The sequence below is a fragment of the Exophiala xenobiotica genome (genome assembly GCF_000835505.1).
Source record: "Exophiala xenobiotica strain CBS 118157 unplaced genomic scaffold supercont1.5, whole genome shotgun sequence".
Classification (NCBI taxonomy): Eukaryota; Fungi; Ascomycota; class Eurotiomycetes; order Chaetothyriales; family Herpotrichiellaceae; genus Exophiala; species Exophiala xenobiotica.
Genome location: NW_013562490.1, coordinates 3,371,972 through 3,399,096, shown reverse-complemented (window position 1 = coordinate 3,399,096; position 27,125 = coordinate 3,371,972). Strand labels below are relative to the sequence as shown.

General features: G+C 52.1%; 9 protein-coding genes across 11 annotated transcripts; 3 read left to right on the top strand and 6 right to left on the bottom strand.

The window, feature by feature from the left end:
- Positions 1–1,320: 1,320 nt before the first annotated feature.
- PV05_09060 lies at positions 1,321–2,792 on the bottom strand. Of its 2 annotated transcripts, XM_013458619.1 has the most exons (2): positions 2,144–2,792; positions 1,321–2,092 (listed from the first exon to the last, which is right to left on the bottom strand). In XM_013458619.1, the coding sequence occupies exons 1-2, from the start codon at positions 2,702–2,704 to the stop codon at positions 1,448–1,450; spliced, it is 1,206 nt and encodes a 401-aa protein (XP_013314073.1). In that variant the 5' UTR covers positions 2,705–2,792; the 3' UTR covers positions 1,321–1,447. The 2 variants fall into 2 exon arrangements, with proteins under 2 accessions (XP_013314073.1, XP_013314074.1); XM_013458620.1 differs by having other exon boundaries at positions 1,321–2,792.
- A 2,098-nt stretch (positions 2,793–4,890) lies between these two features.
- On the bottom strand, positions 4,891–6,218 carry PV05_09059 (branched-chain amino acid aminotransferase; the record flags this gene model as incomplete). The annotated part of the gene is made up of 2 exons (XM_013458618.1): positions 4,891–5,906; positions 5,960–6,218. 2 exons carry the CDS (start codon positions 6,216–6,218, stop codon positions 4,891–4,893), a joined length of 1,275 nt encoding a protein of 424 aa, XP_013314072.1.
- A 544-nt stretch (positions 6,219–6,762) lies between these two features.
- On the bottom strand, positions 6,763–8,050 carry PV05_09058 (5'/3'-nucleotidase SurE; the record flags this gene model as incomplete). The annotated part of the gene is made up of 3 exons (XM_013458617.1): positions 6,763–6,887; positions 6,955–7,319; positions 7,377–8,050. 3 exons carry the CDS (start codon positions 8,048–8,050, stop codon positions 6,763–6,765), a joined length of 1,164 nt encoding a protein of 387 aa, XP_013314071.1.
- Positions 8,051–8,634: 584 nt separating this feature from the next.
- Positions 8,635–11,370, bottom strand: PV05_09057 (uncharacterized protein; the record flags this gene model as incomplete). Its single annotated transcript, XM_013458616.1, has 1 exon — positions 8,635–11,370. The coding sequence occupies one exon, from the start codon at positions 11,368–11,370 to the stop codon at positions 8,635–8,637; it is 2,736 nt and encodes a 911-aa protein (XP_013314070.1).
- Positions 11,371–11,811: 441 nt separating this feature from the next.
- Positions 11,812–13,947, top strand: PV05_09056 (uncharacterized protein; the record flags this gene model as incomplete). The annotated part of the gene is made up of 1 exon (XM_013458615.1): positions 11,812–13,947. One exon carries the CDS (start codon positions 11,812–11,814, stop codon positions 13,945–13,947), a length of 2,136 nt encoding a protein of 711 aa, XP_013314069.1.
- A 553-nt stretch (positions 13,948–14,500) lies between these two features.
- Positions 14,501–17,457, top strand: PV05_09055 (uncharacterized protein; the record flags this gene model as incomplete). The annotated part of the gene is made up of 1 exon (XM_013458614.1): positions 14,501–17,457. The coding sequence occupies one exon, from the start codon at positions 14,501–14,503 to the stop codon at positions 17,318–17,320; it is 2,820 nt and encodes a 939-aa protein (XP_013314068.1). The 3' UTR covers positions 17,321–17,457.
- Positions 17,458–17,529: 72 nt separating this feature from the next.
- Positions 17,530–20,451, bottom strand: PV05_09054 (catalase-peroxidase). Its single transcript, XM_013458613.1, has 2 exons — positions 20,379–20,451; positions 17,530–20,306 (listed from the first exon to the last, which is right to left on the bottom strand). The coding sequence occupies exon 2, from the start codon at positions 19,929–19,931 to the stop codon at positions 17,646–17,648; it is 2,286 nt and encodes a 761-aa protein (XP_013314067.1). The 5' UTR covers positions 19,932–20,306; positions 20,379–20,451; the 3' UTR covers positions 17,530–17,645.
- Positions 20,452–21,569: 1,118 nt separating this feature from the next.
- PV05_09053 (uncharacterized protein) lies at positions 21,570–22,982 on the top strand (the record flags this gene model as incomplete). Its single annotated transcript, XM_013458612.1, has 1 exon — positions 21,570–22,982. The coding sequence occupies one exon, from the start codon at positions 21,570–21,572 to the stop codon at positions 22,980–22,982; it is 1,413 nt and encodes a 470-aa protein (XP_013314066.1).
- On the bottom strand, positions 22,969–26,753 carry PV05_09052. Of its 2 annotated transcripts, XM_013458611.1 has the most exons (3): positions 25,606–26,753; positions 25,486–25,546; positions 22,969–25,432 (listed from the first exon to the last, which is right to left on the bottom strand). In XM_013458611.1, exons 2-3 carry the CDS (start codon positions 25,505–25,507, stop codon positions 23,286–23,288), a joined length of 2,169 nt encoding a protein of 722 aa, XP_013314065.1. In that variant the 5' UTR covers positions 25,508–25,546; positions 25,606–26,753; the 3' UTR covers positions 22,969–23,285. The 2 variants fall into 2 exon arrangements, with proteins under 2 accessions (XP_013314065.1, XP_013314064.1); XM_013458610.1 differs by lacking the exon at positions 25,606–26,753 and having other exon boundaries at positions 25,486–25,591.
- Positions 26,754–27,125: the final 372 nt, after the last annotated feature.

The following is a 27,125-nucleotide window of genomic DNA, read 5'->3' as shown; positions in this document are numbered from 1 at the left end:
AGTCGCTACTTTGATCCAGGCAGAGGGTGTTGTGCTTGATGAGAGCACAGAGAATGTGGCGGATCACGCCTTATCTTATAGTTGGGGACAAGGTGCCCTCGTCAAAGCCATCCAATGTGGGAATACTACAGTTGCGATCTCTTTCGATCTCTTTCGATCTCTACTCAGCCCTACGCCGTCTACGGCATACCACGACACCTCGCGACCTATGGGTCGACGCACTATGCACCTATTCGTGTCGAACCGCAATGAAACACCTCAGAATTCTGAGGGTTGCACCTCTGTTTTGTGAGGGGGTTAATTTACTGAGCATCACACAAAGGCGGCATAATCTGGCCCCTTGTAGGATCTGTTAAACCTGCCTCTTAAGCAGATATCTGTTTCTGATAAACGTCCGTGAACTTGCTGATCCATGCTAGAACGCTGCTGCCCAAAAGATTGATAGCTTCGGAGGGCTCCGCGCTGCCCGCCTTATCGGCCCGGACGGCTGTCAGCCAAAGGGAACGTGCTCAACCTCCCTTATGCATGACGAATCAGGGATCGTTTGCTGCGTTCTACTTGGTAAGTCTTTGTGTTCTGGTGTCAGCCCGCACGTCGTTAGTACGTTCGTGGCTGTAAAGCTGTGGGTGAAGCTTTATGCGAGGGTTGTGTGTCACGGCAATTGCCGCATTTGCTCAATGCTGGGATGTTACTGCCGCGAAAACGGACCAATATGGTGCGAAGCAGAAAGAGTTGCTTAGCGCCCGGTAGCGATGGTGCATGGCGACAAGGGTGACATTTGTGTAGGTATCGTCAGGATAGATCCCCATGATTGTAACGCACATTTCATGGGATGCAAAAGTCTGCTTGCGTTGGATATGCTCCCAATACTGGCCGAAACTGGGAATGTTTGACGGCTATCGATGATGCAGTGCGATTCGGTAAGTTTGAGAGTCGGTATGTCAAGAATCTTTCAGGACTTGTGTTAGTGGCGGCGTAGATGAAATGGCTGAACGTACAAGATTGATCGGGTGGATGACCAAACTTCACCAAAGTTTGCCGCCAGTTAGGCCGTGTCATCACTAGCAGTCGTTATCATATCAAAACGCTCGACAGATCCTCGAGTTGAGTGGCAATGGGCCCTCTGTTTGGAGCTGGTGTAAGGTTTGTTGCATCGGCCAGTCTGTCCTGTTTGTTCTATCGGGAGAATGCCATCCGCGATATATACCATGACCCTGTGGTGGTGGCGGCGGCGGCGGCGTCGTCGTCCTGACACCACTGAGACGCAAAACGAGACAAGGAAAGGAGCGTTCCGACACTGACCACGCGCCGGGAGCAACAGGGATGTCTCAAGAGTCGGTGAGGTGCTTCGAGGAGACTCTTTGCGTAAAACAGCTGATGTTTTGCGGTGCTCCGCAAATACACTGGTGGTATGGTGTATAGAAATTCACCCTCGAGAATTTGATGATCATACATGCGCCCACCCGTTCGATACAAGAACTTGCATTTCGTTGATCAAGCAATGGGCGCCCGGTTCTTGGTGTTTTGGTGTTTCTCGTTCCCAGGCGTGAAGTCTATCAAGAACAATCCTCTTCTTGAACCAGGTCGTAGTAGTATATCGCAATAAACGATTCTTCCATATTCCCCAGCTAAATTCACTCATTGTCAGCCAAGAAAAGTCTCTATGTACGGCTTCATATGCAGGCTCGCTATAGCCAACTCGCACATCAGGATTAAGCCATACACCTTTGGAGGCGGTAAGCGGATTATCTGCGTGAACAAGGCAACACTCGGAGCCCTCGACGTGTCTCTCTGCAAGGCCGTCCGAGATGCCTCTGAATTCGAGGGGGGAGTCTAGATCATAGAAAGGAGTCGCGTCCATCATGACCATACCATTCCAGCAACTACTCAAAGGTACAGGGCGGTTCTCGATGACCGCCTGTCGCGACGCGCGAGATCTGAAGTAGGGCCATGTTTGCATCACAGGCTCCTCGCCATCAGAATCACGAAGCGCAAACGTATCATAATAGTGAGGAGGCTTCGCAAAGTCTAGGGCGCAAGCAGCTGCATAGCTACCACCATTCGTGTTCAGGAGTTTTCGATAGTCATCAATCTGAATCGCATCAATGTCCGCAAGATAGTGAGGAAAATCTGCTTGGCCGACCTTAAAGACGACATCATTGAGGAAGAGAACATAAGCAAACTTTATGCCAGACTTCTCCAAATTGTGAAGCGGTTTCAGCGACAAATTCCGCAATTTCGACAGGTATGGAATTCTCTTCAATTCTTTCTTGCCACGGGGTGTGTCAATCCAACCAGATGCTGTAGGGGGTTTCCCTATCTCATCGATGTGCGTTGTCTCATCCAAGATGATTGTTTTAGATACCCCAAGTCGTCCCAACTCAAAGTCGAGCTCTCTCAACGCACCCTTGGTGTCATCCCAGCTGCCGCTCTCATATATGGATATGTAGATGTTTTCAACGCCAATTTCTTGCACAAGTTCGAGTACAGCCGCGTTCCAATGACCCCTTATGATAGCCTCATTGTTCCAGTGCGTACTGGCAAGGAAGATCTGTTGTCGTCCGAATTGAGGCGAGAGGCTCGAATCAAGAGAGGAAAGGAAAGTCTGGTGGAGGTAGAATATTTCCAAGAGGCTCGCCAACGCGCAGAAGGCGAGGAACAACTTTAGGCGCAGCCTGGACATGCGGCGGAACCGCAACAGCATACTGTTCTCTTTGAGCGTATCCTGGGAAACCTTGCCTCATTATCACCGAGAACAAGTGAAGAAACTTCAACCCCAACTGTTGGCACAGGCTGCAGAAGGATAACCGTACGAACAGAATACCGTGGGATACAACAATAAAGTTTGAATAGCCCATGTGACTGCCAAGATATAACTTTTGCGGACAAAGGATTCGCCGCCGAGGCCGACATTAACTTGACCTAGCCCGCTCTTTCGTCAACATCATGTCGATGTGCAATAATCAGATGGATGCTGACGAGAAAAGCATCCAAATACGGCATATGATGACGATTTTTGAGAAGGCAGAAACAGTTGTGGCGTGGATTGGCGAGTCAACCCCTCAGAATCAGCGTGCCTTTAGCCTGATGCAGACAGTTGCGAAAGGGGAGGAGTCCGATGCGAGGGCACTACTATCCAGTGAATAATCGGCTCAGTTACTGAGCATCGAGCTCAGGCGGCTCTATTTGTCCGTTTGGCTCACCAGGACATGGGTGCGACAGGAAATCTTCGCTGCACGGAAGCTTCTTGTTGTTTGTGGAGCCAGCATCATCGACTGGGACGGCTTCAGAACATCAGCCGTTGGTATCAAACCCTTCTTGCCATTATTGTCAACAAATTCGACAACGAAACTACCTGTCTGGCACTATGCTAGCCAACCCAAAAGGCCGGCGCCTTCTGAGCCGTCCCAAAGTTAATGTGCTTGAGGTGCTACGGGACTCTTCTCGTTTCGACGTCACGGATGAGAGAGATCGGCTATATGGAGTTATCGGTTTGCGGATTGGGCAGATTATGCAAACCCCGGCAAACTTGTTCAGACTAGAGTTTAACAAGAGACTTGTGGAACTGGTAGATGAGTCGACGAGCGAGAGCATCTCGATTAAAGAGAAATATCTAACAAGTGAAAAGACTTGGTGTAATGCCTTGCAGACAGTTCCCAATCTGCAGGAGAATGACGTCTGTGTCCATCTCGCAGGATCGTATTGCCAGCATATCCTTCGTCCGCTACTCGCACCCGCACCCGAAGGCAAATTTATGCTACCTTCCACGATCGAAATTCTCCACTCTACGACGCAGAATCTTGACCTGATTGTTTCTGAAGAGAAAGGTCCCTTGGAGGAATTCATTCTTGTATGACCAAGTCAAAGTCGATCTATCCCAGCACGGGACTCTGACTGCAAACTGCAAACCCGGCATACTCGCCAGGCGCTGGCGAGGACTGAGGGAAACACGAACGGACACCCGGTGGAAGGAGCTGCTACAAGTTGTAAGTAGTACTGTCCTGAAGAGTAGGTGCTAGTAGGTACTTGTTCGGTTCGTGTCCACCGTCTGTGGCTACCCTTACTATTAGTAATAGGCTCCTTGAGCTTGAGCTTGAACATTAGGACCGCGCAGCAGCGCAGCGTTGCGTGCCATGTCCGGTCCCCTTGCAACACAGGGGGTTACGATGCATAAGGCATGAGGCCCGGCATTCCTTCAATCGTTGGACCCTGGACCCCTGGTGTGGAAGCAAGGCAGACCGGTAAAGGTAAGGTAAGGGAAGCGGAGCAACAGCACAGCACAGCCTAACTCGACGCGTCGCTCCGAAGAAGGCCTGATATACACTACAGGAAGGTGCCTAGCGTTCGAGCGAGTTGTGAAATGTGGAATCGGCGTGCCCTGGTAAGATCTTCACTGGGGGGTTGGGCGGAAGCAAGATGACTGTTTACCTAGCTACATACCTGAGAAGGCTGGCACGGCTGGGCCGGTATGATCGAGAGTGGAAGGGGACACTACCTAGGTATCCTTGGGTAAGGCGAGTCGAAGATGATGAACATGGACTTGCTACTGGCGGAATGGCACCTGTAAGTAGTAGTACTGAGCGGGGAACCACTATACAGTACCAGTCTCCATGGATGACATGCTTCTCCTAAGGAGAAGAAGGAACTGTGAAAGTGGCACGGATGATACAAGAGAAATCGAAGTTCACGGCACAAACCTGTCTTCAGAGACATTCGAAGAGCATATTTCAACACTCGTTTTGAGGCTTCTTTGTCCTTCAAACAGGAGGCAAGTCTATCGGCCGCCTATATGCAACGCGTGTAATACACCGAATTCTGCTTCATGCTCAAATATGCAATTCTGACATTGTTCCTTCACCATCTCTTCTGTCTATCAACAATAGTAGCTGTTCAAGGAATCTTCACACTCCAAGGATGAGCCTCATCACCGTACTGAATGGCTTCAATCCATCCTTTCATTTTGGAGGCGACCTCGCCCGCCTCTTCGGTGGGCTTGAGTCCACAATCCAGCATGCGGTCTTTCCACGCAATCTTCCTTACTGGCGCGACAATGGCAGCCGTGCCAGCCCCAAAGACCTCAATCAGTCGTCCTTCCGCCTCTGCATCTGCGAGCTCCTGCATCTTGACATAGCGCTCAATGACCTTCCACCCTTCAGGCTCGAGTCTCTCTCGTGCAAGGGCAAGCACAGAATCTCGCGTCACACCTTCCAAAATGGTACCATCGAGGGGCGCTGTAAGCAGCTCTTTCTGCCCTGTCTCTTTGTTCTTTATGCACACAAACAAATTCATGGTACCGACCTCAGTGATTAACTGCTCCGGCCCGAACAGCCATAAATTCTGATGTAGACCTTTTTTTGCAGCTTTCAGTTGCGGTACAATGCACGGCGCGTAGTTTGCGCCGAGTTTCTTGTCGCCAACACCTCCAGGCCAGGCACGGACAGCGTAGTCGGTGGCTTCCAGCGAAATCGCCTTGAACCCTGTGGGGTAGTATGGGCCGACTGGCGATGCGATCACGTATAGCAGAGCTGAACCTGGCGGACCGACACCTAGCGTTCGCTGCGTACCAATAAGTGTAGGTCGGAGGTACAATGAGTAACCCTTTTCTGACGAGATGAACCGCTCGTCTAGCCGGCACAGTTTGCCGATCAAATCTATCAATTTCTGGCCGTCAAATGTGGGTAGGGCGATGCGTGCGGCGGATTTGTTCATGCGTGCCATGTTTTTGTCCGGTCGGAAGAGGCGCAGAGAATTGTCCTTTTCGCACTTGTAAGCTTTCATGCCTTCAAAGCACTCGAACGCGTAGTGGAAGACGCAGGTCGCGGGATCGAGGGAGAGGTTTTGATAGGGTGTCATTCGAGGGGCAAGCCAGCCTTGTGCGGCCGTCCATTCGATCGAGAGCATGTGGTCTGCGTGCACTCGTTAGTATGACGGCTCTCGGACATCGGTGGGTGGTACTCACCGGTAAATGTTCTCCCAAAGACAAGATCTTGATTCGACACGAGGGCTTTGGGAGTAATTGTTTCGGTGACTTCAAGGCGGGACGGGTCAATTCCCGGGAGTTTAGAGTGCAGGTCATCGTCGATAGTGAGCTCTTCTAGCCTTGCGCGGGATGTTGAGAAAGTCTTGTATACGGGTAGGAGCCGTAATGAAGCTGGGGAGAGTGTTGATTTTGTGAGACTGCGTGCGCAGGGCGTGCGCAATAGCCGAGGAAGAGACATTGTGATTATCTCTGGAGCATAAAGGAAGGAAGAGAGGAGATGGCTGTGGTATGCTGGAGCAGGGTGAGTTATTGTAAGTACCAGCCGAGTCACTGCAGGGACATTGTCAGTAGAAGGGCGCCAGTAACATGCAAGACCAAGTTGATTGTCAGCGATTGATATCTCGAGAGTCGAAGGGAGATACCTCACAAAATCGTCCCCGGAAATCGGAGGTCGGCGCTTGGCAGGAACGACCGAGAATAACCGTCATTGACCTTTATTAAGCACGATCAATGTACCTCGGAGTCCTTCAGCTGTCCCCGGACTGACTCCCTTTGAACTTTTGATATACAGTATGACAGCGGCCGAAGCACTTTGAAGCTCTCGCGCCGGCAAACAGAAGCAGCTGATCGTCCCGCTCTTGTGAGTATATGGACGTCGATAGATTACAAACACAGTATCGTAAGAGAATGGCGCAGACAGTTCAAGATCAATTAACATTATACACTTGTCGTGTTATGTGGATATCCTGTACAGTGAGGCGAATTGAAGCCGCTGTTTGTCCTCAATCCTGCAGACTTTTAGAGCTTTTCCCGCCGTCTTGGCTGTTGAACTGCCTTCTTTGGCTATTCGTGTCGGAGCGGATGACCAGCTTCCAATTGGGCATCTTGACAGTGGAGAAAGAGTCAGCTATCGATCACTTATCTTGTGTGCAATGAAAACAACGAAGGACTCGGTGCGAATTACACGGACTTACCAGTCAACTCATTCCTCGCCTTGACCTTCATCTTGGCATCAGGGTCCTCAAAAGCAACAGTTGGCGTCAATGCGATTCGAATGGCGGCTTGGTCATGACCAAGAGGAGCGTCATAATCAATGGTGAACACGGACACCGAGCCGTAGCAGCCTTTGTCTACGACATCAGTCTCGCCGGGTAAGGCACAGTTGCCGTTGATACAGCGATTGATTGCGTCGGTCAGCTTGTTCCCATACGTGAAGAGGCCAGATGTCGCATTGTACACAGCGTTGTCAGTGAAAGCGCCTCCGTTGAGTCGGGTCTGGATAAGTGGTGGTGCCACGCACGATGTGTTGGTTAAGGAAGTGATGAACGGGGTGTTCACGCTGCAAGTTGCTGATCAGTATCTGATAGTGGCGCTTCCAGAATGAAACAGAACTCACCTGAGCCCATAGCCAAGCGGCATCAACCGCTGCCCGGGTGCCGAGCCGTTGATCAAGGCATTGACAACATTGACAGCCAGTTGAGCTTGGATTGTTGCAGGATCGGGATAGCCAGAGGGAGTGGTCGCGTTGATCCAAGTGTACGAGCGCTGTTCGCTGTTGCCTCCAGAAAAGGCGATTGCAGGTAAATTTCGTCCGACAGCTGAATACGTCCCACCCATCGTTCCTGACAGAGTGTAGAGAAACGGTCCCAGATTCGTACCGAAGTTCGGTCCACCAACATAGAGATCAACGCTTCTGTTGGCGTAGTAATTGGGAATGACATAATCTAGGCCAACGAATGTGCATGCTGCTGGAGTACCATTGTAGTACCAGACATCTGGGTCGCTTGGGTCACGCCCAAGCGAGGGAGCACCGGCTGGAATAATGCCAAACTCCGATGGTTCCTGCAGGGTGTTGGAGCTCGTAAACACCGATCGACCACCTTGACCACTTTCATTGTCGACTGGGCCGACGACCACGACTTGGTGGCCTTCAGCCTTCAACAGGCGGTAGAACTCGCGCAATTGAGCACTTGCGAAGCCGTCATCGTTGCCCATCAGGATATTGAGGGCCGACGAGTTGCCAATACAGCTGCAGGCCGCGAAAGCTGCGGACAGTACTGAGTATCTCATTTTGCTTCGAACTGTGGCCGTAGACCTTCGGGGTCTCGGCTTCTGTGAACAAGCGGGTGCCTCTTCGAAAGGTTGGAGAAGTGAAAATAAGCTAGAGGCTCACATAGCTTTATGTCTTTAAGGGACACGAAGCTTTGCGGCCGTTGCCAGAAGTCTTGGTAGACAGGGATTGAGCTCTCCGGAGGCTGCATATCTCGTCATACTGGTCGCTGGCCAAGATTATACAGTGGTATCCGAGGCGTCGTCTTGCCTATCACATGCCCAAAGTAGGGTTAGCCTTACCCAGCACAAAGCGAAGCACGCGGGTAGATGATTGGCTTTGATAAGCAATTCGACCAATTGAGACGGGAACAAGCAGGTCCTCAAATCCAGGAACAGGAATAATCTGCTGCGGACAATTTGCCGGTAGCCCGCATCTCCAGGCACGTCGTCGATGCAATCTCGTGGCATTCGTTGTGTCACTAATCACCGTCCTAAGCTCGACACACGGCTACTTGGTAGGCGAGTCTTGCAATATGCGAGCATCGAGTAAGTATCTGCATTGAAGATCAACCGGACGCGAAACCGATACATCGGCGGCTAGTCTAAAGTAACGACTCGTATTTGTCCAGCCCGGTCTTCGTCGGTTGCGATGGTGATTGCAGATTGGGTTGTGGTTGTAAGACATTCATCGGTGCGCCAAACGCAGGAGGCGAGGTCATTCCAATATTGTAGTTTGGCTGTTGCCTCTGTTGCCAGCTCTGTGGGCTAGTCTGTGGCGGAGGGGCTATGCCTGGTGTGAAAGCCGTGTTCTGGCCGCTTCTCGAACCTGGTGGGGGTGGGAGCTGCCAGGAACTGTTCGAAGATGCTGGTGGCGGAGATATGGGATTCGCAGGCCTTGACACATAGCTAGATGCTTGCAAGACTTGCGACTGGCTCTGCATGCTCATGGGAGGTTGCGAAGCAGCTGCCCAGGCGGAGGCGGAAGATTGTTGCTGGGGTTGCAAGCTTGGAAAAGCTGGCATGCCAACATCTGGTGTGATCGAGCGAGACGTGGGTTGTGGTTGCAATGCTGGTAGTGACGAAATAGTCTGGTGGAATGTAGGACCCTTACTCTGTGCAGACGATGAAGACCATGAGAAGGATGGTGGGTTTGGGGTCAGTCTCTCCCCTTCGGATAAAGCACCAGCGAAGACGTCGTTCTTTCCAGCATTCTTGTTTCCGAGCACTAGCTTTTCGAAATCCTCTTCAGGACCGTTTACCTGACCGCCACGTTGAGTCCCATTACTAGTGGTTGTATGTGGTATTGATGCTGCGCGAGTCTCTACCGGTCGGCTGGAGGACAGCTCCTGCAGTTTGCGAATTTGCTCACGTTCGATCTTAGCTGATAGCTCCTTAATGACATCCATGAACGCCTTGAACTGAGACAGCTCCAGCAAAGGACCAAGGCAGAAGCTCCACAGGATTGGCAGTACCTCGATGGCCAAGAAATCGGTGTCAGCAACGGTACCAATCTGCCGAAAGACCTTCAGAGCAGCCATCATGACACCTGGCTCTTTTGTCTTGATAGCCTTCAGCAAAGGCACCACCTTTTCTTGCATGGTGAATTTGTCGAGACTCGAAACGTTCTTGTCAGGCTTTTCTAGTTGCGTCGAGCCACTGAAATCATCGTCATTTGCGTTCATATTGCGAGGGGAGACCCCACACAGGACTCCCAGCGCTTCAAGGCCACGGACCTTGATGGCGAGACTACTTGTTTTGCTGAAGACGCTCGCCACCACTGGGAAGAGGTCGTGCTTGACTGTTGAGAAGTCAATCAACGGCAACACAACTGATAAACTCTGTAGAGCGGCATCGGTAATAGAATGCGTCGAAGACTCCATTGCAACATGAATGATCGGGAGGACGTCATCTTTAAACTGCCTGGCAGAACAATTGTCGGCTATGAGCTGGATATTGTTCAGCACTGCCAGCAATGCGGCCTCCTTGCTGCTATCGCGCTCCTCGGACTTGGATTTCGAGAGGAAGATCTCTCTCATGCGTGGAAGAATCTTGTCCGACACAACTTCTTTGCTAGAGGGAATGACCTTGATTATCTGGAAGATATTCTGCATGATCAAGGGCAGCAGGTCCCTGTCCTTCATCTCGTCCAAGAGGACGCTCAGAATCTTTTTGCCTAGGACGGATGGGGGAAATTGAGGCATCACTCGACCGAGTCCTTTCATGAATTGTGACTTCTCTGCAGGCGTTTTCGCTGGGAAGGCATCCAAGAATCTCATGGTGTTGACCAGTATATTATCGAAATATTCAGATTGCTGAAACTCGGCTGCGGTAAGCCGCTGAGTAGGCCTTCTGGCCAACATCCTTGGCAGGGTAACGTTGAGTTCTCTGGGTAATGCTCCTTCTGAAAGATAATTGTTGGCGCTTGAGGGAACGTTAGAAGCATTGCTGAAGATCTTCTTGTAGGTTGACTGGTTTCCATGAACCTCAATTGGCGAACGATGAGGCTTTCTATAGCAGGCCAAGATTACAAGGCCCAGGGAGAAGATGTCCGCTGAGAAGTTGATGTTTGAATCGAGCACGAAATCAGGAGAAGTGTAGTCGAGATCGAGCTGGACGATTCGAGGTATCCGAGAATCATGGTAGAGGACCTCCGAAAGGGAGATTTGAGGCACTGTCTGGTGTCCTACTGCTCCGTCTGGCGGGCCTGCAAACCCTAGCCCAGAGATCTTCCAATCAGACTTTGCGTTGATCATGATCGTGTCAGGAGTCAAGTTCCCATGCACTAATTTCGCCGAGTCGTGTAAAAATTCCAGGCCCTTGGCGACTTGCAGAAGTCCCTTCTGAACCTCCAGCTCATCGAGCTCGACATCCTGAGAAGCCCGGGAAGCAATTACATCATCAGACGGAGATCTTGAGAAGCCGCGGCCACTTCTGCCTTCACCCCGATCCTTCTGGGCCAGAGCAGCAGACAGGGAGCACAAGATGGGTTCAGTCGCAAACATGAGACCACCACTCCGCGTTTCTTCCAATGGCTCCACGAGTTGCAGAACCGAAGGATGTCGCAGACGTGCAAGGCTGCTAGCCTCCTTCTTCAGGCGCTCTACCACTTCATCCTGGATTTTGCGGATGGAGGTAGAACTGGTAGCACGCGCTCCGAATCCACCACTGTTGACATCTAGGGATTTTCGGTCAAAGACAAATACGGACGCCGGAGCGCCTGTACTCTTCTTCTTAGCATCGAAGACGGTCCATGTTCCGACAGTGGCCGAGGATTGCTTGGAGATTTCGTAGTTTGAGCTGATGTTGGATGTGAAGGACTTGAAAGCGGATGAAAACATTGCCGCCTAGTTTATCGTCTTCAAGTCCGGAAGCATGAGGGTCAGTCAGAACTCTTGGATGGTCATCAATGACACTATCAGATGGGAATGGTGGGCTCTTTCAGCCGTTCAGCTCTCAGTGTCGATGAGTAGGGAGATATCGAAACGCTGATAATCTTTAACATAGGCTTGGAAGAGCCATTTTGCTCAACATGCCAAGTACTTCGCCGCAGGCCGCTCGTCATACCTGCCAATTTCGAACCGCAGCCTCGCGACCTCGTAGCCTCGTGGTGTAGTCACTATACCGTAGTAGTCACCGAGGGTGGTACTTGTCCTGTGCCTGATACTCTTCTCTTCCGCATGCCACCTTCATTGCAGCCAAGTCTATCCCTTCAAAAGTTCGCTCGTAGGCTTTCTCAGCTTGCTTCACAAGTGACGACGACCGAAGCTTCGCTCACCAGCATGGACCCCTCCCTGCGTTCACACTACCTCGCCGATAACCCTCCTACCGTCGTGCAATTGGAAATTGCTCCTCACTTCGCTGCCCTCTCGCCGAAACAGAAACGCTATGCACATCACTTGAGTCGAGCCTCATTCCTTGGTACTCGAGTGACTTTGGCTCAGGTGTCCCCCGAGTCTGCGATCATTTACGATCTCATCCTAGCACTACATCGTGCCTGCAGCGGTGACTATGAAAAGCTGTCCAATGCCACCTCGGTCCCTTCCAGCGACATCACATTATGGTTAGAGTACTCTGCACAGTTTCTGGGTAACTGTGGCAACTACAAGGGTTTCGGTGACTCCAAGTTCATTCCGAGATTGCAACCAGAAACACTCGAGAAACTCTGCATGGTGAACGACGAGTGCAAGAAACTACATGACACGGCCATGAAAACAGGAGGAGGCATCTATGAGAGCAAAGATGTGGCTTTGATGCACTTTGGATATCCAGAGGCAGGGCACATGACAACGTACTATCCAGACTCGCCTACGATTACCAAAGAGGAAATCTCGACTGTAGGAGACGTCTTGGAAGAGAAGAAGCTCCTCATAGAGAACACTAGGTTGCGAAAACTAGATTCAGGAGATTTCGAGCTGCTGATCGCCTCTGGCATCCAGAACCCGCCAGCTGCAGAAAGAGATCTGGGCGATGTATCAACCATTGACCTACCCGGCAAGCTGTCGGGAAAAAAGCTACATCTTGTGTTCGGCGACTACCTGAATGAGATGGCGAAGATTGCTGTCGAAATCAAGAAAGCGAGGAAGGAGGCTGCCAACGACACCGAGGAAAAGATGCTGAACGAGTATGCAAGGTCCTTTGGCACAGGCAGTATCCAAGGTTTTGTTGAGTCTCAACGATATTGGATCAAAAACAAAAAGCCAGTGGTCGAAACAGATCTTGGTTTTGTCGAAACATATAGGGACCCTCACGGAGTGCGAGGTGAATGGGAAGGATTCGTCGCTATGGTCAATCAAGAACGGACACGAGCATTTGGCAAGCTTGTGGATGCAGCACCAAGCATGATTCCGAAATTACCATGGGGCAAGGAATTCGAGAAAGACAAGTTTCTAAGTCCTGATTTTACGTCACTGGAAGTGTTGAGCTTCGCTGGGAGCGGCATTCCTGCAGGCATCAACATTCCCAACTACGACTTCATCAGGCAGAACGAAGGCTTCAAGAACGTCTCCCTTGGCAATGTCCTTAGTGCGAAGGCGCCGAAAGAGCCAATTCCTTTCATTCGAAAAGAGGATGACGAACTGTACCGCAGATACCGAGACGGCGCGTTTGAGGTTCAAGTTGGCATCCATGAGCTTCTTGGACATGGCTGCGGCAAGTTGTTGCAAGAAACTGCTCCAGGAGAATACAACTTCGATGTCGAGAATCCTCCTACCAGCCCTGTGAGTAAGCAACCGGTCACGTCATGGTACAAGCCAGGCCAAACCTGGTCCAGTGTCTTCGGCTCCATTGCCTCATCATACGAGGAGTGCAGAGCGGAATGTGTTGCTATGGCCATTTCGTGCGATTTTGAGCTACTGGAGATCTTCGGTTTCGGCAATGGCAAGGGTGACATGAGCAACGAGGCAGGTGACGTTCTCTATGTCGCTTACCTTCAGATGGCCCGAGCTGGCGTTGCTGCTCTTGAATATTGGGATCCCAAGGCGCGTAAGTGGGGCCAGATTCACATGCAAGCTAGATTTGCTATTCTACGAACCTTCATGGAAGCTGGCGGGAACTTCTGTGAGATCAAAGCGCCGAATGGAGACGTGAGCAACCCCAATGACCTTGAGATTTTTCTGGACAGAAGCAAGATCCTGTCACATGGTCGACCAGCTGTTGAGGACCTCCTTCAGAAGCTACACATTTACAAAGCTACGGCCGACTTTGACGCTGGCAAGAAATTATACGACGATATTACGAGCGTTGACGAATGGTGGGCTGAGAAAGCCAGACCCATTGTCTTGAACAAGAAGACTCCAAGAAAGGTATTTGTGCAGGCCAATACAGTGCTTGACGCGGAGACCGGTGAAGTCAAGTTGTTTGAATATGAGCCTACACTTCAGGGCATGGTGCAGAGTTATTTCGAACGAGACGTCTGAGCGAATCGGCCCCTCGTCATACCGCGAAGCATGAGATAGCTGATGGTTATGGCGGTGGAAGCATAGCAAATGTCAGTCTACGAACTGTGGTACAGGGGGCGTGGAAGGAAAGTGGTAAGGTATGCACTTCCCCGCAAACTCGGGCAGTTTACAACACGACGGAAAGAATTGCCCTCTCGAGCATGTACGAGCAGGGCATGTAACATTGCTCTTTCAACCTGACTACTCGGCATTAACTTGACCGAAAGCTGCACAAAAGGCATTTGACAATGTTGATTTGTCCGGCATGACGCTGTACTTCAGCTGACCTTACCGTGTATGTCGCCGCTGCAGGTATATACAAGCTCGTGCAAGCTCCAGCTGCATATGTCTTGCAGATCCAACTCCACCAGTGCGGAGGTCATCTCTCCGTGTCACATCATCATTGATTTCACCTTCCTCAAAGGGCGCCGCGAACCACTTCATTTGACTCAGACTTATAAGAGTCGATCTGGCGGTAAGTAGGAAAATGGATTACCCCCAGCCTCACATCATATCCTCTATGGACGCGGCCATGTTGCGTTGGCTGGGAGCATGCATTGCTCTAACGTTCTCGTTTGCCCTTGCTCAAAATCCATACCTCGGTGTCAATGATTCTAATTACCATCGACTGCCAAATTATTCCCCTGCCAGACCACCAGCTGTTCCTTTGGCTGTCCGCTCCCCATATACAAGCGCTTGGCAGTCGACTGCAGCAAACAGCACACTCAATTCGGAAGGGGTTGAATTTTGGACAGGGGGCGCCCTTGGGTGGGAGGGAATTGTCACTGTTGATGGTATCTCATATGAATATCTCGGGGTTGCTACTCAAACCTTGCCTGCAATACCAATGCTCAAACCAGCTGTTCCGCGAGATGTTTCTTACGACTCTCAATTCTCCAATTATACCTTTGAAGCTGGTCCGGTCTTGATCACTGCTAGCTTTTTCTCGCCTGTCATTCCCAAAGATGTGTGCCGAACAAGTATTCCGCTGAGCTACCTGGCCGCTTCAGTCGAGTCGTTGGATGGTGCAAGTCACGATGTGCAGTTCTACAGCGACGTCAATGGCAATTGGGTGGCACCTGAAGGCAACAAGACCCTAAATTGGGATCTGTACCGAAATACTATGCCCATCAACGGAAGTGGAAATGCCACTGACTCATCGAGCGTCATCTATACGTGGCTCTTCAACTTGTCGTCGCAATATGAATTTGCTGAAGAAAGCCAATTACCCTTGTGGGGCAATTTCACCTATACTACGAGCCCTGGCCAGGCAAGCAACTTCAGCTTCCAAAGCGGGTATTCTGCGACTTTGAGGTTCAACTACATCATGCAGCATTATCTTGCCGACGTGGTTGACAGCAAGTATCGAGGCGCCCAAGAAATGGAACCTGTATTTGCCTTTGCCCATGACTTCGGTTCTACCAATTCTGCTTCGGTCCGCTACACTCTGGGCTCTTCAGAGACCCCGATCATGCGGTATATTACTTCGGTTGGAGTGGTCCCTCTGCAACCATGGTGGACGCGATGCTACGGCGATCTTTTCTCCATGATTCAGTACCACTACAACGATTATGACAACGCAGCTGCGCTGGGTAATGCATTCGAAGCCAAGTTGAAGTCAGACATCGACGCATACTATGCCCCTGTATACGCAAACACGATGGTCTATAGCAACAGCAGTCCTTCAGCACCACCAGTGTATCCCGACGAAGATATAGGAATAGACCAGTATGGACAACAATACTACTTCGACCCGAGCTCAGGATACGGCTTCCTCGACCCAAACAATCTCACAGGCATAGCCGTTCCAGGAGTTTCCGAGCCAGAAGCATACTACTCCATCGTCGCTCTTGCCGCGCGCCAGATCATGGGGGCATATGTCCTGACCATCCCACCCGACCTGTCCGACAATACCAACAAACCCGACGAACCGCTCATGTTTCAAAAGGAAATATCCTCTGACGGCAACGTCAACACTGTCGATGTCATGTATCCGGCCATGCCGTTCTTCCTGTACGCCAATCCGGACCTGCTCCGGTACAACCTCAACCCGCTTTTCTACAACCAAGAAAACAATTTCTACCCGAACCAATACTCCATGCACGACTTAGGGTCCAACTTCCCCAACGCGACCGGCCACGTCGAGGGCAACGACGAGTACATGCCTGTCGAAGAGTCCGGCAACATGATAATCATGACCTACGCATACTACCATTTCACCGGCGATGTAGCGTATTTGTCTCAACATTACCCCATCCTACAACAATGGTCCGAGTACTTGATTCAATACTCGCTGCTTCCTGGCCAGCAATTGTCCACAGACGACTTCGCCGGGCAACTCGCGAACCAGACGAACCTCGCGATCAAGGGTATCGTCGGACTCAGTTGCATGGCCAACGTTGCGGACGCAGTCGGCCAAGCGCCCAATGCGAGCAATTACTCGACAATCGCGACAGAATATTTCAACAACTGGACCACGCTCGCAATCGACCCTTCCGGGCGGCACACCATGCTCGGATACCAATGGCGCTCGTCCTGGGGGTTGTTGTATAATATTTTTCCTGCGCGCTTGCTCTCGCTCCCGATCATACCGGAGTTCATATATACCATGCAATGCGCCTGGTATCCGACCGTGAGCCAGATCTTTGGTGTGCCCTTGGACAACCGCCACGCGCTGACGAAGAGTGATTGGGAACTTTGGACGGCCGCGACGTGCGGCTCCAGTACGAGGAGATTGTTCGTGAATGCACTGGCGTACTGGCTCAACCAGACGAGTACGGCCTTTCCGTTCACCGATTTGTATCTGACGACGGATGATGGTGGGTATCCGAACAGTGATACGAGTATGAATCCGATTGAGTTCATCGCCCGGCCCGTGCAAGGTGGGTTGTTCAGTTTGCTAGCGATGTATGCTGCTGGTGGCAGTGCGGTCAGTTTTCCGGGTGAGAACGGAAATGGAACGACCGTTGGAGGTGGCGGGGGCGGCGGTGGTGGGACGACGACGACGACGACGAAGAACGCAACAACGACGGCGGTGACGGCCAGTACGAGTACGAGTAGCAGTAGCTACGAGTATAGTCTGCCGATGAACTCGAGTTGGACGAGCAGTCCCGTGACGACGTATGCTTTTCCCACCGTGGCGAGTACTAGTACCGGGAATGCGAATACCATGTCGCTGTCGCTGTCGGCCCCGAGTGTGAGTGTGGTGAGTGTGACGGAGAGTCTGCTGTCAACGTTCTACGTGAGTCCCAACTATTTGACTTACACCATGACCGGGCCGCCGACCTTTTCAACGAGCGCTTCGACCACAACGACAACGGGCTTTACTAGTAGTACGAGCTACGGGAATTAATACGCTTTCTACTCTGTGACGACCTTTCGGAATATATGTGTACTTCCGGCAACACTTAACAGCATTGGCGTATCTGTCCGATTTGCCCCAATGAGGCGCTCCTGAATTTAGTCAATACACGTGAATAGCCTTGCTAGTAATAATAATTGTCTCTGACATAAGGACACCAGAGTTGATCATGGACTTCAGACCACGTGTGGGAAGGGACATGAGTTTTGAATTCATTTATTCACTGAATGGCTACCGACCGACTCTAACTATGAATCGTAGAAGGCATATTTGTTTATTGTTGTTTTCGCTTCAATAATCATGCTTGATGGATTGCTCACAGTCTGGCGCTGGCCTTTCCTGGTTGCATACCCATATGGACGTCAAACCGGTCGGACATCATGACCTTGTCCCAGGCAGCAACAAAGTCCTTGGCAAACTTGTCGGCGCCATCTTCTTGAGCATAGATTTCCGCAATGGCGCGGAGTTCGGCTTGAGAACCGAAGACGAGGTCATTGCGGGTGGCGATCCACTTCTTCTGGCCAGACTTGCGGTCGACACCCTCGAAGTACTCGCCATCAGGGCTAGTGGACTTCCAGGCAGTGTTGTTGTCGAGCAGGTTGACGAAGAAGTCGTTGGTCAATTGACCAGGACGGTTGGTAAAGACACCGTACTTGGATCCATCCCAGTTGGCGTTCAGAGCACGCATACCTCCAACGAGGACTGTCATTTCGGGTGGAGTGAGGTTGAGGAGGTGGGCCTTGTCGACGAGGAACTGCTCGGTGCTGACACGGGAGGTCGATTTGCCGTAGTTGCGGAAGCCATCGTGGTGAGGCTTGAGATGGTCGAATGATTGCTCGTCGGTTTGTTCCTGTGATGCGTCTGTACGACCGGGTGTGAATGGAACTGAAAGACCAGAGGCTTTCTCGACTGCAGCGCAACCAGCGAGAACAATCAAATCGGCCAATGAAACCTTCTTTCCACCAGTTGCTGAGCTGTTGAACTTCTGTTGGACGTTGTCAAGAGCGCCGAGAACTTGTTGCAGCGATGACTTGTCGTTGATCTCCCAGTCCTTCTGAGGAGCAAGGCGGATACGGGCACCATTGGCACCACCACGCTTATCGCTGTTGCGGTAGGTGGAGGCTGCACCCCAAGCGGCGGTGATGAATTTGGTGTTGTCAATGCCGGTGGCGAGGATCTCCTTCTTCAAGGAAGCAATGTCACTCTCATCGACGAGTGGGTGGTCGACAGGAGGAACAGGGTCTTCCCAGATGAGGACCTCTGAAGGAATTTCCGGACCTAGCCAACGGGATCGTGGACCCATGTCACGGTGCAGCAGCTTGAACCAGGCACGAGCGAATGCATCGTGGAACTTGTCTGGGTGCGCGAGGAAATCACGAGAGATCTTCTCGTAGGTAGGGTCGAAGCGGAGGGACAAATCGGTGGTCAACATTCTCGCCCTGTGCTTCTTGTTGGGATCGTAGGCATCTGGGATGATTTCACCAGAGTTCTTGGCCACCCACTGGTTGGCACCAGCAGGAGACTTCTCGAGCTCCCAGTCAAATTGGAAGAGGTACTCGAGGTACTGGTTGCTGAATTTGTTGGGAGTCTTGGTCCAGATGACTTCCAAACCAGATGTGATTGTGTCTGGGCCCTTTCCGGAGCCGTGCTTGTTTTGCCAGCCCAGGCCTTGGTTCTCCATGGCGGTGGCTTCTGGCTCTGGGCCGACATTGTCTGAGGGAGCAGCACCGTGGGTCTTGCCGAAGCTGTGACCACCAGCGATCAGAGCGACAGTCTCTTCGTCGTCCATGGCCATACGACCAAAAGTGGTTCTGATGTCGCGGGCAGCAGCGACTGGGTCAGGAATGCCGTCGGGGCCTTCAGGGTTGACGTAGATCAGACCCATGTGAGCGGCAGCAACAGGAGTCTCGAGATCCCGGGAGTGAATGTCCTTGTGGTCCTTTCTGTGTTCATCCCCGTCAACGACACCGTGGGCTCCCTCGGGGACACCGGGCCTGCCGTCCGAGTAACGGACGTCGTTACCGAGCCAAGTAGTCTCGCCACCCCAGTAGACAGCCTCGTCGGCCTCGAAGGTGTCTGGACGACCACCAGCAAAACCGAAAGTCTTGCAACCCATCGATTCAAGAGCCACGTTGCCGGTGAGCAGCATCAAATCGGCCCACGAGATCTTGTTACCATACTTCTGCTTGATGGGCCACAGCAGACGACGAGCCTTGTCGAGAGAAACGTTGTCGGGCCAGCTGTTAAGAGGAGCAAATCTTTGTTGGCCTTGACCACCGCCACCACGGCCGTCAGAGACACGATAAGTGCCAGCACTGTGCCACGCCATTCGGATGAAGAGACCACCATAGTGACCGTGGTCAGCAGGCCACCACTCTTGCGAGTCGGTCATGAGAGCATGTAGATCCTTCTTGACGGCATCGTAGTCCAAGCTCTTGAAGGCCGAGGTATAGTCAAAGTCCTTGCCTAGAGGTGTAGAGACGGCGTTGTGCTGTCGGAGGATGTTGAGTCTGAGACCCTCGGGCCACCAGTCTCGATTTCTCTGGCCACCGCCGCCAACGTTGGCCACTCTGGTATCGTGTTTGACTGGGCACTCTGCCATTATGATTGCTTCTCGTGTTACTTGTTGGGATCGACTTGCAGAGGAGGTGATCTGAGGGAGAAGAGAAGAGCAAACAAGTAGCAGGAAGGACTACCCCGCGCCTTATTTGTAGGTGCCCTGAGCCCCTCGGCAGCATCCAATGGACAGGATCTGATTTGTTTGCAGAAGGAGGACTGTGGTCTGATAGCCCACTCGCTCCCACTGAACGGCTCGCTGTTGATTGCTCTACCTGGAAATAGAGGGCGACCGAGGGGAGAGGTCTCGCTGTGTCTAGCTGAGAGAGGAATAGAGCGCGGCAATGGCAGGACCGTGTGGTGGAGGTGTCGATGCGGCGACGAAGTAGGGTCCTCCAATAGTAGAGACTTGCCCAGTTGTCTGAGGAATTGTTAGTACGTCGATTGGTTGTTCCAGCGAAGAGCTAGAACGTTTCTCTGTCAACAGACGCACCAGGAGTTTGATATGGGGATGGCGTTGGAAGGTACTCGATGTCCATCCACAGGTCTCAACGAGTCCAGTTGATGGAAGAATGGGAGTGGTGATGGAATGAGAGGCAGAACAGAAAAGAAGAGGTACAATGTGAGAAGGTACCGAGAGCCCCTCTCGCCTGCGACTCACCAAGCAACCCCCTCTCCTCCTCCTCGGCTGCTTCATCGTTGCTGCTTGCACTCCACCAGACACCCGGATCACGCAACTCAATCGGAGAAATTGTGACACTTCACCTGATGATGTTTGCCGTGCTCGCTCAGTGACACAAGCGGGATTCTGCGGGTATCTCCATCACGGTTCTCCGCTTGCCGTCGTCTCGTAACTGGCACTATTCTTCAAGAGGTACGGAGTACAGCAAGTCATGTCGAAAACCTCGGCATCGTGCCCGACAGTCTAGAACGCAGTGCCGTGACAGGGATCAGCTTGTCCATTTCCAAACAACTTAGTTACCTATATAGGCAACAAGATGCTGACTTGGCCAACGGAATTTTGTTCATGGCCTCCTTCGCGGTGGGCCCATATTGAAGAATCTCGCAACGGTAAGGACCATGGAATGAATGGCATGCTTTTCCACAACCCAACCATTCGGTTATTCGGCTCTACTTTCGTGAATCGAGCCACCAAATCAAAGTAATAACCCAGATCATCCAACAGCATCATCGCTTGGACGGGCATTCCTTATGAGAACATGTTGTTATTGACAAGAAGTATGCGCATCGAGGTATAGATTATTTTTGGATTCTCTTGTTGGCCGCAATTCTTTTGGGTTGTCAGAAATGAGTCAATCGTTCATCGCGAATGACTCCTACCAGCGTTGCCCCAAGCCCTCATTCGCCCAGCAGGATGCAACCATGAAACACCAAGTCCACGCGCAATGCCCGCCTCCATGACACCGTCGCCAACCCATGCGACACAAGCATCATGACAGTGACCACCGCTGACTCCTCAGTGACATGTTGCCTACATCGACAAGCTCGCGAGGCTGAACCCTACGCTTCAGCTGACATAGATCTGTCTATTCCCGCCGTACTTTGACCAGGCTGAAGGACAATACTTGAATCTCAGCTACGAACAAGCGGTTGAGGATAGCTCGAGCGAGCTCGCTCCCACCAAGATCGTTTCCCGCTGTCATCTGCTCATTCCGAAGCCAACATGCTTATCTTGGACGGCTCCACCCTTGAAGGCGGCGGGCAGCTTGTCCGCGTCGCCCTGTCGCTATCATCAATCTGCTCGATACCAGTCCGAATCACCAACATCCGTGCAAACCGGGCATCGAAGTCATCCAGGCCTTCACACAAATCTCGCGCCCGCACCGGCAACGCCAAATCCGCCCCTTCGGGCTCCTCTCCAGGTGGTGGACTTAAGGAAAGCCATCTAGCCGCCTTGAATTGGCTTGCAGACCAATGCGGTGCAGATATCGAAGGTAATGAAGTCGGTTGTCGAGAAGTCGTCTTTCGTCCTGGGCGCCGAAAAGTCCAACCGGCTGAACCTGCTGTTCCACGGCCAGAGGTCATCGAGCTCCGAAAGCCAGGCAGTGTCTGGTTGATATGGCAGGCCATATTCCCATACATAGTACACTCCATATGCGCTTCAGCACCATCTCTCTCCTCGCTCTCGAGCAGACCACTCTGCATAACCCTCCGCGGCGGCACCAACGTCCCGAAATCCCCATCAAGCGAATATATGCAGCAAGTCTTCCTCCCTCTCTGCCATAGAATCGGCTTGCCAAAAGTCGACATTCACGTAATCCAGCGAGGATGGGCAGGTCATACTCCTGAGATTGGTGAAGTGGAGATATCTGTCTACTCTCCCACCGTTTCTCTGCGTCCGCTTGATCCGTCACTCACTGCGAGCACGCCCAGGCTTGTCCAGCCGTTCCATCTACATGACCGCGGCAATATCACACATATCAGCATGACCATCATCGCCGGTAGTCACGCCACACACTCTCTGCTCGAAAGCGAGCTTCGAGAATCATTGGCCGCCAAACCGATCTTCTCGTCCGTTGCGGTCACAGTACATGCCTCTTCGGCGCTCTCCCATGATGAACGACGCCTGTACACACTCCTCGTCGCACACACCTCGAACGACTACCGGCTCGGTCGCGACCATCTAGGGTCTGGACGCAAAATCACCTCCGAAGCCGATCGAGCAGGTGTGGTGAGAGAAGTCGTCAGCACCGTCGTGCGAGATTTTGTGCGTGAATGCGAACGAGGCAGCTGCGTCGATGAATTCGCGGAGGATCAGCTTGTGATTTTCCAGGCTCTGAGTCAGGGGAGCACAAGGATCCACGCTGATGGCGTAGCATTGGAAGGAGAGCAGCGTCAGAGGCGGGATGGATATGAGCGAAACAGACCGGAGTCTGGGAGCCTGCATACACATACGGTAAGGTGGGTGTGCAAGGAGATGTTAGGTACAAAGTTTGATGGACTGGGTGGATGTGAAGGAATGTCGCCACGGAGAGACGGGGAGGTGGAAGAAGTCAGCAAGGGGCTGGCGAGCGTGATAATCGATGAGCCAGGGAGCCGAAGGGGAACAGGAAAGGAAGAGGGTATGCATGAGTAAAGCGATCGTTCGACAGTCTTGATGTTGTCGGCTATCAGAGTCATACAGGGATGTCACGGTCATTCGTCACGTCTCGATATGCCCAGCTCGCTACCTAGGTAGATAATGATAGCACACAAGCCCAGAGCTCCATCGTAGAAATACCAGAGCCTGCACCTGCTTGCAAAAAGACTTTTCCACTTTAGCGCATGGCTCACAGAATGCCCTGCACACCACACACACCAGTCTCCCCTGCACTCACTACAGACGCCATCTTCTTCCTGACCTCCTGTCAGAGCCGAGACTTTTCTCATACCAGACTTACTAGGACGACTCGCCGCTCACACGGCGTCTACCGCCGCCGCCACGCCTAGCCAGCATCGCCTTCTTCAACTCCTTATGCGCATCACGCTTAGCCTTGTCATACTTGCCTTTGCCCAGCAGCGGCAGGCCACCCTTGCCCGTAGAAGTGAGGTCGGGCTTCGACTTTTGCGAAGTAGGAAGGAGATTCGACTTGGGTCCTCTGGCTTTGACCAGGTTCTTGCGGTCTTTCTTCTTCTTTTCCTTTTTGTATGATTTGAGGACCTTCTTGCTCGACGTCGCTGGCTTGTCTTCTGAAGCGTCGGCAAATTCGCCTAGAGAAACGAAGTCAGCTCCCGCTTGGATCGGCTCAGCTGGCTCCGATGATGCAGCGGCCGGGATCTCGACAGTCTCTACGGTAGCGACTTCAACAACAGAGGCAGCAGGAGCTACGGCAGATGCTTCTCCAATGCTCTCTCGTGCTTTCTTCGAAGACTTCTTTTCTTTCTTGGATACTTTGGGTTCGGCAATTGCCGCATCGACCTTTACCGTCGCCTCGACTGCGGCAGGTGCATCCTGCACAGATTCGGCCGCTGTTGGGGCGACAATGGAGTCGGCATCAACGTCGGATTTCCTGTTCCCCTTTTTGATCTTCTGGGCTGTTTTGACCTCGGTGTCTTCGGCTGCAGGTGCCTCATCTTGGACGGAAACGATAGAAGTGTCAGGATCAGCTGCGCCTGCACTGACTCTCTTCGCCTTCTTCTTGTCTTTTTTCGCCGATTTGACATCAGCTTGCTCGGTGACAGGTGCTTCTTGGACAAGTTCGGCTGTGGCCACGTTGTCGGCAGCCTTGGACTCGGTCTTATTCTTCTTCTTATCTTTTTTTGCCTTCTGAGCCTGCTTCACTGCAACGTCGTCCTTGGGGATATTCGCTGGTGGCTCAAGCATTCCAGTGGGACCCGAGTCTGTGCTCTCAATCTGTGCTGGTTCTTCCTGGGCGGCCAGTCTCTCCTGCAAGGCCTTTGCAGGGCTAGTTAAGGTGGACACTGGCATCTCAAGGCCGATTGCTTGCAGCTTCTTTGCCTTCTGGTCTCGCCGACGTTGCTCCTTGTCAACTTTCTTTTGCCACTGTCCCTCAGTCTTGGGGGCCGCCAGTTTCTCTCGTTCAAGCTTCTCGTGTGGAATTTTTCTGAACTTTTTGTCTGCGCCTTTCCAGACATCAGGGTGCAGTGAGCCAGGCTCGGCGTACTTGCACTTCAGAATGTGGCCAAAGAGCAGGTAGTTGTCCATGGAGCTGGCCACAATTTTGGCAACTTCATTGGACTTGAATTCAATGAAGGCGAAGTGCTTGGAGGCGCCAGTGCGTTTGTTACGAGAGAGTCTCAGACGGCTGATATCACCGAACTGGGAGAAATATTCTTTCATCTGCTGTTCGTAGAATCCGTGGGGTATGCGGCCAACGTAGACTGTACCCGGCTCGTCGTCCTGGTTCGCAGCCTTTTTGATCTTTTTCAGCTTGCTTTGAGTCTGCTTGTCTGCCGGTAGACGCGGGAGTTTGGTGAGATCTAAGCCCTTGTCTTGCTGATTGTCTTCCGAGTCACTGTCAAAGCCGGCTAAGAGAACAGCAGCATTGTCATCCTCTTCAACTTCGTCCTCGTCCACGTCGTCATCGCTTCCGAATTCGTCTTCCAGCTCATGGTCCAGTGTATGCTCAGCTTCGGCCTGCATGGAGGTTGTGACTGGCTTGTGTGCTGTCGCTGTTCCAACCTCCTCCTCACCGTTATGTTCTATCACACCATTGACCCCATCAGCGGTGAGAAGTTCATCATGCTTGCTCTTCTTGGACTTGGATCCTTTCTTGGATTTCTTCGCAGTAGGTTCTTCTGTACCGGTGGTGGCTGGAGCTTTATGCTTTTTTGTGGTCACCGCTGAACTGGCAGGTTCACCTTCGCCATCATCCATGAAGTCAGCGGCTCGTTTGCGAGATGCCTTGGCTGATACTGCAGCGGCGGCGGCCATATTCGATGGGGTAGACTTCGATTTAGCGGCTGCATCATCAGCGGTAGGCATGCTTGTTGCGGCAATAGTCTCTTGGTCCACGATCTTGGAACCATCGGCGGACTTTGACTTCTTGCTCTTCTTGCGCGGTGCATCACCAGCGCCGGATGACTCTGCAACAGAGTCAGTCGGGGTGTCAAAGTACGTGGTGGCTCAAATTACTCACCCTTACGCTTTTTGTCCCCCATTTTGCAGAGTCAAAAGTGGGCTGTAAAGACCACAAGTTACTGTGTGGTGTGAGTTTTTGATCTTCGAGGCCGATTGAGATGCAGCCTTCAAAACGTACCATAAAAAAATTCTCCAAGTCTGTGACAGAAGTTGGAGCACAACAGGGAAACTTAGCCGATCCACTCTTTAATGCGCCTAGGCAGCTGGTGCGCTCCTCCTTTACAAAAACAAACTTGTCTGCCACCTACCTGCTGTGACCTGACGAGGCTGGGGTTCTTTGTCAAGTACGCTACGGAGTACCTGTAAATTCCAGACGTGATCGAGTTGAGGAGCGGCTCCGCCAGCAGCAAGCGGGGGAGCTCGTCTTCCCGCTCCCAAGTGTACCGTATTCACAGACATAGTCTCCTCTCTATTTGTTCTGGCCCTTCGCCTTTGCTCGATGACCGGCGCTTCGACATGCAAGATTAGGTGATGATCATCTCTTATCTTCTCGTGCTTGGAGCTCCGAGACCGATAAGATTTCTAAAAGCTCGCACAAGCTTTTCGACGTCACCGTCTCGGCGAGGCCAAGGCGGTATATGGAGAATATGCTGACTGCTTCAGCGGCATTGTATCCGTACTACGGTCTCAGCGGTAAATCGTGTAATGAAACTCGCTTAACCGGGGTGCAAAACAGCTGCCGCTTGAATCGCCGAAGCAGAGGTTGGCACCGCATTGAAGAGGAGGCCCGCTTGCCTCACAAATCGTCCTCGCTGCTGTTTATCGTCGAATGGCACGCTAGCGCCAGATTACACGATTTACCGCTGAGACCGTAGTAGATACGAGTAAGCGACTGCTGAGGAATCGAGTAGACTGCATGTTCTGTGTGGTATTGCCGTCCGGCAAGCCGGGCAGCAAATTACGTGTGCCTTCTCCATCATGAGATGGCATGTTGAATGGCTGGGTCTCGACGACGATTGGTATTTCGCGCTCAACCCATGGTGATGAGAGAAGATCCCCGTAGGTCGGGCTGCTGAAACAACCTTACTACGTACGTCGAGCCAATCGTGCCCGCCACCTAGGTGCCCGCGGCCATGGGCACCCGTATAAGTTATATGCAACCTTGCAGAAAAGCATCTTATGTTGGTATCTATGGGTGCCTAAGCAATATCCGCACATACAACTCCTCGCATCGGCCAGCCATGAGTCCACGAAGATCTTCTCAACTTGGTGCAAGCGGTAAGAAGTCCAACCCTCTGCAAAACCAAGTCATCGTGGTCATCTCTCAACTCCCTGTCGATTGATCGCCTCGCTCGCGTTCGCCCCACGAATTTAAGCCCGAAGAAGTCGCCCATCATGCGTCATACCTATGCATCTAAAACACCTCACATGAGCTTCGACCTCTGTCCAGCAAGATCTCTCTATGCAGTGCTTGCAAATCCGGACCCTAGCCCTGACTGAACCAGCTGACAAGCCCTGATCAGGCTGACTTAGTCCCAATCAACGCTGCTCAACACGGCCCATCCCTTGCTGGGAGGGCGGATCAGCCGGCATTGTTCGAAAAGGTCAAATATGACATATCCCACTCGTACTCGATAACGCTTTTCCGCCCTCGGACACTGCCCTGCCGTGGGAAGGGCAAGTTTTATGGCGCATTAG